Source organism: Tauraco erythrolophus, chromosome 3, assembly GCF_009769465.1.
Source record: "Tauraco erythrolophus isolate bTauEry1 chromosome 3, bTauEry1.pri, whole genome shotgun sequence".
NCBI lineage: Eukaryota > Metazoa > Chordata > Aves > Musophagiformes > Musophagidae > Tauraco > Tauraco erythrolophus.
The window spans coordinates 104,856,023-104,869,538 of NC_141467.1; the positions used below are offsets into that span (position 1 = coordinate 104,856,023).

A 13,516-nucleotide genomic window follows, 5' to 3' on the forward strand; every position below is an offset into this window, starting at 1 on the left:
TGAGTTTAAGTATTAAAAAAGCAAAATGATGCCCTCATGACGCTAAACGAGAAGACGTCGCTTTTATTCTCAACTGTGCTCACCGTTTCCATGTCCGTATGATTCCCCTACAACCAAACCCCACTTTTCTACATTTCTTTCCCCAAATCCAAAAAGTAAGATGCTTGCCAGGCTACAGATCTAAAGCCGTGTTTCAGCAGCCAAATAAGAAGTCAGACTATCCCTATGTGCCTTAAATCCCCAGGAAAAAAGCTTATTTTGTGCGCTCCTGCAGGAAATGCACAGCACTTCCCCCAAATAACATAAAGGTGAAGGCAATCAGCCACCAGCTTGAGGGTGGTGAAACACTGGACCAGGCTGCCCAGAGAAGTTGTGGCTGCCCCATCCCTGGAAGTGTTCCAGGCCAGGTTGGATGGGGCTTTGAGCAACCTGGTGTAGTGGAGGGTGTCCCTGCCCATGGCAGGGAGGTTGGAAGTGGATGATCTTGAAGTCCCTTCCAACCCAAACCATTCTGTGATTCTATGATTGAATTCAGAAAGCAAGGCAAAAAAGGAGAAATTCTCTATTTTTTCAGCCAAACTAGTCAAGCATCTCCTCCTTCTGCTCACAACCGACACAGATCCAGCACGTGATGAAGCTGTGAGATCTCCCAGCAAGAAAAGATCCAAGTTCAGGGAACAAGGGGCTCCCTAAAGAAAGACACTCCAGGCTCCGAAGAAGGGTTGATCCAAGATCAACACAACACCCTGCCGAGTAAATAACCCATCATTGCCCCCCCAGGTTCGGATGTGACGGTTTTGTTTTTAATAGAACCCATTCAAAACTCGACTAGTCCATTAACCAAAATTAAAAAAAGAAAATCCCATTATTCTTAAGTATTTTCATATGCATTTAAAGCTGGTAGTTAACCTCTGAGTCCCGTTTTTATTTTGTTTTCATTAGTTCTTCCAAAGTAGAGCTCCATTACTGCGGCCGACCCTTTGAGGAGGAAATCAGAATGCTCTCCCCCATCGCCAGCAGCCCCAAATTCAAGCAAAAGTAGCACAAAATACAACCTCATGGGAAAAGGTTGCCCCGGCACTGGGCAGGACTGGGAGGACTGGGAGGACAGGGTGGGGACAGCCCCAGAGGGAGTGGGCTGGTGCTGGTGCAGCTCCAGGTTCCTGCTGCAAAGCTGCTCATCTCAAACCTGGTGCTCAGTAGGTCAGCTGGGAAGCACGACAGCTCCATTTGGGGGAAAGCAATAGGGGAAAAAAAATGAAAAAAAAAGGGGAAAAAGAGGGGAAAGGGGGAAAAAAAGGAGAGGGGGAAGGGGAAAAAAAAGGAAAAAAAAAAAGGAAAAAGGGAAAAAAGAAAACAGAAAAAAGGGAAAAAAAAGAAAACAGAAAAAAGGGAAAAAAGAGAAAAGAGACTAGATGGCCTTTGAAGGTCCCTTCCAGCCCTAAACGATTCTATGATTCTATGATTCTATAAAAGAGAGAAAAGGGAAAAAAGGGAAAAACAAAAAAAGGGAAAAGGAAAAAAAGGGAAAATGAGAAAAAAGGGAAAAGAGGGGAAAAAGAAAAAAGGGAAAATGGGAAAAAAGGGAAAAGAGGGGAAAAGGAAAAAAGGGAAAAAATTAAAAAAGGGAAAACAGGAAAAAAAGGAAAAAAGAAAAAAAGGAAAAAGAAAAAAGTGAAAAAGCAAAAGAGTAAAAAGGAGGGAAAGAAAAAAGGAGGGGAAGGAAAAAAGAAAAGGGAAAAAAGATAAAAGGAGGGAAAAGGGAAAAGGGAGGAGAAAAGGGAACAGGAGAAAAGGGAAAACTGAGGAAAAGGAAAAAAGGAAAAAAGAAAAAAGGGGAAAAGGGAAAAAGGAAAAGAGTAAAAAGGGGGAAAGAAAAAAGAAAAAAGGAGGGGAAGGAAAAAGAAAAAGGAAAAAATATAAAAAAGGGGAGGAAAGGGAAAAAAAAAAGGGGGAAAAGGGAAAAAGGGGAAAAGGGAAAAAGGGAAAGGGGGAAAGGGGGAAAGAAAAACAGAAAAAAAGGAGGGGAAGAAAAAAGAAAAAGGGGAAAAAAAAGGGGGGGAAGGGAAAAAAGAAAAGGGAAAAGGGAAAAAGGGGAAAAAGGAAAAAGGGAAAGAGGAAAATGGAAAAAAAAGAATAAAGGAAAAAGAAAAAGAGAAAAAAGGAAAAATGGAAGAAGAAAAGAGTAAAAGGGGGGAAGAAAAAAGAGGGGAAGGAAAAAGGAAAAAGGGAAAAAACAAAAAAGGGAAAAAAAGGAAAAAAGGGGAAAGAAAAAATGGAAAAAGAAAAGAGAGAAAAGAAAAAATAAGTGAAGAAAAAAGAAAAGAGAGAAAAAATAAAGAAGGAAAAGAGGGGGAAGGGGAGAAAAGAGGAAGAGGAGAAAAAGAGGGGAAAGAAGAAATAGAACAGAAGAAAATTTAAAAAAAGGAAGAAAAAAGGGAAAAGCGAGTGTTCTAAAGTGCCTGTCTTTCTGCGAGGGGGGAGCGCCGAGCGCACGGAAGATTAATCCCGAGCTTTGCCCGGAAAGAGGCGACATTGTGTTTTAAAGCCTCTAAACCAGTCCCGAACAGAAACTGGATTACGCTGGGGCAGATGTCAGTGCTTCCCAGAAACAATACGGGGTTGTGTATCTCACACCAGCCTCATTAAAAGATTAAAATACTTCTGATTGAAAAAAAAAAAAAAAATTAAAAATAAAATCAGAAAATATGTATTTTTCAAATGGGAGCCGCGATTTCCTCCTGCCTGCACCGGCTCCAATCCCGGCAGATGAATTTCCCTTTAATGAGATGTCATTTTGGAGAATGGTTTTAACATCCCTGCAGAAAAAAAAAAAAATCTTCGCCCTAAACCTCATCAAGCCACGTCGAGATTATTAAAAGAAAATTTACCACCCCGACAAAATAAAATAAAACAAAATAGAAGCCGCCAATTCGCAGAATCCATGACACGGCCGTTTTTAAATGTGATGGAAAAGGCTTTCCGAGTTATCTGCTTAAACAGGGGCTTTCTGTTTACTCCTCACTTTCATGTCAACCGAATTTGGGGAGAAAAAAAATTGACAGGAACTTTAAGGCCATTAGTCACATTCCGAGTCCTTTTTTCAGATGAACGCGTCAGAAGCTGCGGAGGAGGAGGATGGTTTTATCATCTTGATAAAAGAAAATTAACTCCCCGGTGCCCCAGTCTCTGCTCCCAGGGTTACGATGCTCCTATGGGTGAGGAGATCCAGGAGCAACCAGGGCTGGCAGAAGGGAAGAGGAGGCAAAATCCCACGAAAGGAGATAAATAACTTCAGAAAACTGTGCTTGAAAGCCCTCCAAAAACTGGAGATGGCAGCCGGGTCCTTGGAGGGTCCCCAAAGCCTGAAAAGCAGCATCTCAACCACAGAACTAGTCCAGTTTGTGCTCCAAACTGGTCTGGGGAAGGTTGGGATCCCACCTCTTGGACCTCTTCTCCCCACTAAAGTGAAAGTACTGACCGGTGGAAATGGACCGAGGAGACAAGAGAGCCTTTGCTGAGACCTTCAAAAAATCTCAACCACATCCCAGTCAGCTCCCAATACACAACAACATCGATTAACAACTTCCTCCCGTCAGAGCACTCAGCAATTATCAATGGTAGATGCCTACATCCCATACTACTACATCCTTGAGGTCCCTTTCAATCCCTAACATTCTGTCTTCTCTGCAACTTTCGACACAATGCCCCAGCTCCACTCCATCCATCGTGTAGTACAGCCCCAAAGTCCCCTCTCAGCCCTCACCCCTAACCACTGACCCCCCGGGGTCAGGAACATGCTGTGATGTAACACACCTTCTTCTTGGAGATCTGCACAAACATCTCCAGATCCTGCACAACTTCGAAGATCATAGAATCAGAGAGTCATAGAATGGTTTGGGTAGGAAGGGACCCCACAGACCATCCAGCTCCAACCCCCCTGCCATGGGCAGGGACACCCTCCACTACACCAGGTTGCCCAAAGCCCCATCCAACCTGGCCTTGAACACTGCCAGGGATGGGGCAGCCACAGCTTCTCTGGGCAACCTGTCCCAGTGCCTCACCACCCTCAGAGGGAAGAATTTCTCCTCAGATCCCATTGAAATCTCCCCTCTTCCAGTTTAAAGCCATTGCCCCATGTCCTGTCACTCCACGCCCTTGTCCAAAGCCCCTCTCCAGCTTTCTTGGAGGCTCTTATAGGTACCAGAAGGTGCTGGAAGTTCTCCCTGGAGCCTTCTCTTCTCCAGGCTGAACAGCCCCAACTCTCTCAGCCTGTCTCCAGAGCAGAGGTGCTCCAGCCCTCGGAGCATCTCCGTGGCCTCCTCTGGCCCCGCTCCAGCAGCTCCATGTCCTTCTGATGTTGGGGACCCCAGAGCTGAAGGCAGCACTGCAGGGGGGTCTCACAGAGCAGAGCAGAGGGGCAGAATCCCCTCCCTGACCTGCTGCCCACGCTGCTCTGGGTGCAGCCCAGGGCACGGGTGGCTTTCTGGGCTGCCAGCGCACGGTGCCGGCTCATGGTGAGCTTCTCATCAACCAACACCCCCAAGTCCTTCTCCTCAGGGCTGCTCCCAATTTATTTGTCTTTGGCTTCTCCTCCTTGAGATTTTTGAGACAGTGGTTAGGGATGGAGAGAGAAGGATCCTGCTGGCACAGAGTGCCCCATGGGCAGAGCCAGCACTGAAAACCGCTGTGCCAACTCACTTCTACCGATTTCCACCCCCCGTCACTAAACCGATGCACCTTTCGGTCCCCATCCCACAGCGTCGCTGCTGAATTTTGTATTTTCACAGCTAAATCAGGAATTTAAAAGGAGACAAAAAGTCCTCTTCAGATCTAACTAATGGCTCATGGACTAACCTGGATTCTACACCCACCAACTCCAGATGCTTTTGGAGAAGAGATGTGAATCTCTCCAATATGAAACTGCGGAATGACAGTTGGGGAAACAGTTGGGGGGACAAGTTTCTCACAAATGTACATATTTAACAAAATTCTCAGTAGATTTTGCTCTCAAAGCTTTGTATCTTAAAATCCTGCAAAGTAAACACCTCATGGTGGTGACCTACCAAGGTGGTTCTCGCATGAGAAGCATTGTCCTTCTAACGATCGCTGGGTCTTGTTAGGGGAATTAGGCTTTTCGGACATTTGCTGTCACCCTCAAGTCTCTTTTCAGAAGAAGCAGTCAGCATATAGGTAATTTATGGGATCATCCTCCTTATAGCCCCCAAAGCACAAGAGGCACAATTGAGGTTGTCCTTTCCCCTGCTCTCTCCAGTTATTAGCCAATAGCTAATTTTAAAAGAGCATCTTCATTTCCTATCAAAAGTTGAGTTTTTTAAGGAAGAAGGACATTCTCCATCGTTTGAGTCTCCAGAAAAATGCCCCGTGGTGTTTCACCCCATATCTTCTCCAACTTCTGGAAATAATCCCCCAGCAAATCCCAAGCCATACTGGTGATCGTAACTCCGTGCCAGCAACGCGAACGAAGCAGAGAAGGGATTTCCCTTAATGCCAATGGATGAGATGATGGTAAACCATGCCCAGCTGGACCCGAATAAACTCCCTGCTGGGACCGCTCCGGCTCTGTAATTGCCAGCACAGGCAAAGCTACTCAATGTTGGGTTGTAGGACAAGCAACACGCACCAACGTATCTCAAACACTTCTCAATGGTTTCCAGATACATCACAAAAGTTAGGTGAACCTATCTCACTTCCAGAATGGATGGACTTCTCAAAGAACCTTAGAGTGCAACCAAAGCTCAGAAGCAATTGAATGAATACATGGAAAATACTCCACCTCAGAGGTGGAAGCTTAGGGCCCTTCCCAACCACACAATACCATTGTCTCAAGGAGGTGAAACTACTGTTTTCACTTCTGCAAGGAAACATGCGACAGGACTCAAGACATGTCAGCAAAATGGGATCACGTAGCAAGGAAAATCTGAAAGGTTTCCCCAGGAGTGGATGGGAGGGGCTGCATGAAATTAGTTCAGCACCCCAGCACGGGACTTGGGGGAAAAGGCAATGATGATGTGGCAGGAGAGAGGAGACCAAGTGCGAGGAGACCAAGGTGCTAGAGAATGGTGGCCTCCACACACCCTCAACAGGTATCTTCACTGGACAGCAAAAGCTAGAGAGGCAGCATCAGATGGCCCCATCGTTGGAAGCATTCAAGGTCAGGTTGGACAGGGCTTTGAGCAACCTGATCTAGTGAAAGATGTCCCTGCCCATGGCAGAGGGGTTAGACTAGATACTTTTCAAAGGTCCCTTCCAACCCAAACTATTCTATGATTCCATAAACTCGGTCATGAGTTGGGTTGACCAGCTGGCAATGGATGTCTGAAAATCACCGGGAAGAGAGTAAAAAGAAATTTGAAACAAAAAGCTCACTCACCATGAAGGAAAGGAAGGGAGGAGACAGGGAGGTCGATGTGCCCAAGCCACCCAGCACACAGCGTCTCAACCTCCTGAGAACATGGTGACTGGCAGAGATGGTGGTTTCTCCTCCTCTTGGCCACTTGGCCATACGGCCCTTTGCTCTGGGGAAGTAGCACTTGCACCCAGCGTGGTGGTTGAGCACCGGTCCGTTTCAAAGCCTGCACCACCTGCTTGACCTTTCAACGTGAAACGCTAAAGGCTACATAGGAAAACGGGAGGGGAGGACCCAAGCCAAGCCCAGAAGGTTCTTGTTTCCATCTTAGTCCATTCAATGTGCTCCAGGCCAAAGAACAGAAAGAAAAGAAGAAAACAAAACTAAACCACACAAGCATATCCTCTGCTGACAAGTCTTTTCTACTGAGCAGGCATTTCTCTGACAAATGTTCTATCATCTTGTTCTTTACTTATTTATAGCGCTGGAGGGGTAGGACTGTCCCTCAAGAGGAGCTGCAAAGTTTTCTGAAGGAAATATCTGAGCTTCTCCATCAGTGTCAGATTCTATTTGCAGACAGGTTACGTTACAAACACAGGCATCAGTGTTTTAGAACAGAACTCTTCAAAGTGGGTCAGCACTTAACTCGCCCATCACAGGGTCTATAAACACAACGTCGGCCGCTACGCATAGGTCTTCTTGTTTCCAAAAACGTGTCTTAAAGCAGCTCTGTCTCTCCATGAGAGGGTGAGCTGGATCTCCTGCAGGAGTTGGTGCACCTTCCTTCTTCCAGTCAATGTTCTCCATTGCTCTTGGCGCAGATTCTGGCTGAGTCCATCATGGGCACGTCATCCGCTGTATGAGGGCATGGACATCTCCCACTGTTGCCTTAGGAAAGATGCTCAATGGCATGTGGGTTTGGCCCGTTTGCCCTGCTCTGCTTGCAGAATGACTGTCCCTTCGGCAAAGAGGGGGGGATCTGCAATGACCAGGAGCATCCTCCTGTCTTTATCCTCACGTATCCTCCAGTCAAGGTGTGTTGGGGGTGGAGTACCACCAAGGGGTGTAGCAGCACACCCATAACAGCAGACACCATACCTAACTTTCTAGCAGTTTCCACAATCCTACGGCATCCCTCAACCCTAGAAGGCTTCTGCTGCCTCTGGGCGAGGTCTTTGAAACCTGGACTACTGCTGGTCGCATCCGCTGACACCACGTGAACCTTGAAAAAAGGCTGGAAGCAGGAGGAGCATCGTCGCCGTCGCTCGACGTGCCGCTTCACCCATCACAAACTCCTCCGTAGCAACTCGCTCAGCCCTCTCCCGGCGGCGAGAGGAGAGGACATCCTCCCCCTCGCCGCGATTCCGAAGCGATGACCAACAATGTCAATAGGAGCAAAGGAAATTTAAGGCAAGCAAATCGCAGCCCTTCCGAGCCGCGCTCCTGCAAAGCAGAGAGAGATAAGGGGGAGGAGTGAAAAGGAGAATCAATAAATCTTAACCTCATTCACAATGATCTGGAGCTCTTATTAAGTAAATTAATTTAAGTTAATTTAACTCGATCATGACTCCCGATCACAGTGATTTAGTGAGGGGGAAATTGCATTAGGAAAGGCCACACTCGCTAGATAGAAGAACGGAAGAAAATTAGATCCACTTAGCAATGTGAATTAATATGGAAATAGCAGGTGTAAATTTAACCTTATCAAGAGAGTGAAAATTATCTTCATAAATTTGGAGAAATAGCCCCCAGGTTGCTTATAAATCTATTTAAAACAAAAATATTACAAAAAGTGGAGTAAAATTAATTTAAAATATACTCCCATCTATCGCCTCTAAGAAAAGTCAGCAGCAGGGCGAAGTTAAACGCAACCTGGCAGTACGGGGGGAAGCAACTCATCCCCGAGGGATCAGCACCGGGTGTCTCCAGACCTGCAGCGACTCTCCCCGTCCCTCACTGCCCAAAGACCCATCCCTCTTCATCTTAGCCTGCGATTCCGAGGAGTTCGTCGGCGATAAGGCCAACGTCCCAGATGGCCCAGTGAGGTTTCTCGCTGCAAAATGCAGCACAGATACCCAAAAAGAGAGGGGGGACTCTCATAAACATCTTTAACAACAGCAAGTTCACAAGGGAGGGGATTCTGTCCCTCTGCTCTGCTCTCGTAAGACCCCCCTGCAGTGCTGCCTTCAGCTCTGGGGTCCCCAACAGCAGAAGGACATGGAGCTGCTGGAGCGGGGCCAGAGGAGGCCACGGAGATGCTCCGAGGGCTGGAGCACCTCTGCTCTGGAGACAGGCTGGGAGAGTTGGGGCTGTTCAGCCTGGAGAAGAGAAGGCTCCAGGGAGACCTTCCAGCACCTCCCAGTGCCTGAAGGGGCTACAGGAAAGCTGGAGAGGGGCTTTGGACAAGGGCGTGGAGTGACAGGACACGGGGCAATGGCTTTGAACTGAAAGAGGGGAGATTTAGATTAAAGCTAAGAAAGAAATTTTTTACAATGAGGGTGGTGAAACACTTGATCATGTTACCCAGAGAAGCTGTGGCTACCCCATCCCTGGAAGTGTTCCAGGCCAGGGTGGATGAGGCTTTGAGCAACCTGGTGTAGTGGAGGGTGTCCCTGCCCATGGCAGGGGGGTTGGAACTGGATGATCTTGAAGGTCCCTTCCAACCAAACCATTCCATGATTCTATGACATGAAAAATAGTTGACCCTTTTGTATGACGCACACCAAAAGATACAAGCGAGGAGGTGACTACAGCATGTCACAGTGGAGATGCACAGCGTGTCCCGCCATCACCAAAGCTGCCCGTTGTTTTGGCAAAAGCTCACCAAAGCAGCCAGAAAGCAGCTCCCAGTTCGTTCCTTGTTACAGGTCCAAGAGGATGTTATGAAGGATGGAGTAAAAAAACCCATAAAAACTATAGGAGAAGCATTTGCCATGTGCTTCCTCCAGACAGTCCAGATGATTGATCACACACAACGAAGGTAATAGGGAGACGCAGCAAGAGATTTATTGCTTCTTTAAAATATAATTGTTTTAATTTGCTGATGGCATTTTATCAAGATTTGTCTGAAACAGCCGTAAGATCTAAACTACATCATTTAATGAAGTCAAAGATTAATACAGATAAAATTATTCTACAAGTGGGAGCTCTCAGCCAATCGCAGCAGCAAATCCAGGTCGCTCCTCCGCAAAACCACAGCTCGGTTGGGCAAGATCCATGAACCAGCTGCCAGTGACTCTTGCTCTAACCCTGCCTGAAGCCCTTGCTTGAAGCTCCTGCCCTCCTCATCTCACACCATGGGTCCTCCATCCATCAACTACCCAGATCCAGAGTAACAAGCCGGGGGTGGGGGAAGAACCTGAGCCAAATAGTCGGAGTATGAGTCGTTTTCTATGAACTAAGGCTGAAGTTCATAGAATCATAGAAGGTTTGGGTTGGAAGGGACCTCAAAGATCATCCAGTTCCAACCCCCCTGCCATGGGTAGGGACACTCTCCACTACACCAGGTTGCCCAAAGCCCCATCCAACCTGGCCTTGAACACTTCCAGGGATGGGGCAGCCACAGCTTCTCTGGGCAACCTGGTCCAGTGCCTCACCACCCTCAGAGGGAAAAATTTCTTCCTTAGATCTAATTGAAATCTCCCCTCTTTCAGTTTAAAGCCATTGCCCCGTGTCCTGTCACTACATGACCTTGTAAAACATCCCTCTCCAGCTTTCTTGTAGGCCCCTTTAGATACTGGAAGGCTGCGAGAAAATCTCCTGGAGCCTTCTCTTCTCCAGACTGAACAGCACCAACTCTCTCAGCCTGTCTTCATAGCAGAGGGGCTTCAGCCCTCGGATCATCTTCATGGCCTCCTCTGGACCCACTCCAACAGCTCCATGTCCTTCTTGTGTTGTCACAGTCCAACACGACAATTCTCGCTATAAAGAGCAAAACCTTCATCATGCTTCCTCGGCTGGGAAAGCCATCGCAGAACTGAGCCCACCAAGAGTCAGCAGGTACCAGACGCAAATCCCCCTCCCAGGAATAAAACTGGGATGGTTACGGAGCAGGGCGAGCCTCGCCTCGCTCACGTTTTCTCTTTCAAGGTTCCAGCCGAGGTGTGCTAACGGCACAGAGACACTACAGAGGCAGTTGTGCACAGATCCGTCGCAGAACATTCCACCGTAACAGAAAGGAGAAAACAAAAATCAATCTTTTCACCGATAAACGGGTAGGATTTGCCGCCAGCGCAGTGACGGAGGGAGAAGGGTTGTTTGAACACCAGGAACCGAAAGATGCAGCTGTTTCCACCTAAATAAAAGCAGGATGATACGCTCAGAACGGCTGGTTCAGGACCAAAAAAGCAGCAAACTGAGACAGGGATGGGAAGGGCAACGCGCGTGTCGATGCGGGTGTAATCGCGCTCGTGAGCAGCACATCGGTGACTGTAGCTCCAGGAGTGGCCAGAACCAGAGTCAGCATTACGCCAACACCGCCAGGAGATTAAAAGCCACGAGAAACAAATCTTTATTTGCACACAAAATACCAGGCGCCGTAATTCCCAGCAGCAAATCGTGATCCTCTAAGAAACAACACAATTTAAGATTTTACCGTAATGCGCTTGTACATTCACAATGCAAAAGCCACACTTCGAAAAATTAATAATAATATTTTTTAAAAAGCTTCTATTTGGGCCAAAGAAGAAACACAACAATAACTTATTTGATGGTCTGGCTTTCTATCGTAGCCTGAGAGCGGTGAGCAAGCAGTAACTCTCGCTGGCAGGTAAGATGCACACACATGCTGCCTTGATTCAGAAAAAAAGTAGGATGAGAGAGTAAGAAAAAGACTATGTGGTTTGTTTGTGGAAAAGGAGATGCAAGAAGCTGGCCTCAAGGACGTGCAAATGGAGGTGGCACCTAAAAACGGAGCAGAATTGCACCGGAGGAACTAAGCGAGTCACTTTTGGGAGGAATTTAAGAGGAGATGTGGATCTCAGGACTGGATAAAAGGGCATGATGTGGAGGTTGGAAGGTATCAAAGGCAAAAGTAGAAGGTGAAGAAAAAGAAGGAGGTGGTGCAGGTTAAGATTGATCGCAAAATGTGGGTGGAAATCAGCCGTTAGCCCAAAAGGATCCCGCCGATTCCATACGAGAAGCAGCAGGTCGGTATAATACGCGAGACGAGGAGTTTCTCACTAAGAGCTTGAAAAAACAAAGACAAAACAACAGACCTAACTCTACATTTTAAAAAACAGTTGGAAAATAAACACCTTTTTTAAAAATCTCTCCGTTACCTGGTACTTTGCCTCATCGCCCCCAAGTCTTTCAAACCCAGCCCTCCCATCAGATACCAGTATTTGTGAAACTCAAAGCCAGATTCACTTCGTACCGGGAAAACTCAGGCCAAGTTGGGCTTTAAAAACAATCACCGCAATCCTTGTCTCTCCACAGCACCCACCATAAAAGCCACCAACGTGGGGCATCGCTGGGGGAAATGACTTTTGGAAGAAACCACCCGGAGCAGTGTTGATGTCAACTCGTGTCACTGCTCCGTCGGAGGAGGTGATGGTGAGGGGCAGCGCCCAGCAACCCCCAGCAAGTCAAGTTTGGTAAAATTAATATTATTATGGAATAATAAAAGGAGTAAACCCATAGTAGAGCAGAGGAGGCTCTCTTTGCCCAAAATATTGCCTGCCATAGTGGCAAACCAGCTGTTCTCCACCTAAGAATAACCAGAATCTGGGTTATAATCAAAACCATCAGTTCTAAGGGCGCTTTTTTTTAAAGCATCAATTACCGTAACGACCTTTCCGCTTACACACGACTTTCAGACTTTGTCTTGGCCTCCGAGATGTTCCTTGGTAACATCTCCACCAGCTAACGTAGCTGCAGCTTGGTCTTAGCAGATACAGGGATGTCCGCACAGTTGATTTAGGAAGACTCAGACTCAAGGGTATGGCACCATCCTTTGGTGACACCCTTCTTCAGACGGGTGCTGACACGCCAAATTATTTGCTACAAGGCTGGGCTGATGCTCCACCCATCCAAAAAAGCCTGGAAGAAGCAAGCCTGCGCCTGCACCTACCTCCTGGTGTAGGTTTGGGGCATCTTTCACCACCACCAACACACTTTCAATGCTCCTCCGTAGAACCAACGTGCACGATAAGGTTACAAAGCAGAGGGAAGGTCTGGCCTCATTAACAGGCTCAATCATGTCTAATTAATAGGCCATGTCTACGTCCAAAACAAGCAGCAAGTTTCCTCAGGTCTGATGTAAAAAGTCCTGTGTGTTTATTCGTCTTCCTTACGGCTTATTTAACCGCTTCATGGAAACAATGAACTCGAAGGAGGAATAAATACGGAACGACGGACTGCGGGAAGCTGTTGGCCGCCGACTCGGGCTAACGTGATTACTAATAAGATTTTACACTTTAAGTCAATAAACTCTGCGTAGAAGCAGCTAAACAAAAAGAGAAATTAAGCGGCGAACACGCAACGGTAATCGTACGGAGCCAACGTGGGAGTCCCCGCGTCCCAACCGGCTGCATTCAAGGGATGGAAGAATTACCTGGATGTCACGGGGCGCCTCGTCTTCCAGTTGGGAATGGGGCTGCTGAAGGATGATAAGGCTGGAGGCACCACGTTCTTCTTCACGATCCTGTAGCGCGTCTTTATCACCTTGTTGGCTGGGGGGCTCCTTACGAAGTGCAAGTTGGCTCCTACAAGAAAGCAAACGGAAAAACGGGCTTGAAATTCAGGTGTGCACGGGATAGACGGGACCTCACCAACATAGGTCCTACAGCCAACTCTACTCCACTCTCAAAAGGGGCAGAAGACCCCTGGGGTGCGTCAGGTGTGGGACTAGCACGGTTGCTGGTAACAGAAAGGCTCTGATGGGTTTGGGGGTGTTTGGCTTCACCAGCCCAGCAGCAAAACCCTACCAGGTGAATCACACATTCGCCAACAACACTTTGATCCCCAACATCTACACTGGAAATGGATTTGCACGTGGGTCGGGGCAATCCCAAGCACAAGTACAGGCTGGGCGGAGAATGGATTGAGAGCAGCTCTGAGGAAAAGGACTTGGGAGTGCTGGTGGGTGAGAAGCTCAACATGAGCCGGCACCATGTGCTGACAGCCCAGAAAGCCAACCGTGTCCTG

At 47.5% G+C, this 13,516-nt stretch overlaps 1 protein-coding gene across 1 annotated transcript in view; it reads right to left on the reverse strand.

Annotated features, from left to right (window-relative positions):
* Positions 1 to 13,516, reverse strand: part of ZC3H3 (zinc finger CCCH-type containing 3) — a 199,282-nt gene that overhangs the window by 101,180 nt on the left and 84,586 nt on the right. Inside the window, exon 4 of the mRNA XM_086609604.1 lies at positions 12,924 to 13,074. Within this exon, the coding sequence (XP_086465730.1) occupies positions 12,924 to 13,074 (151 nt within the window). The remainder of the gene's footprint in view (positions 1 to 12,923; positions 13,075 to 13,516) is intronic.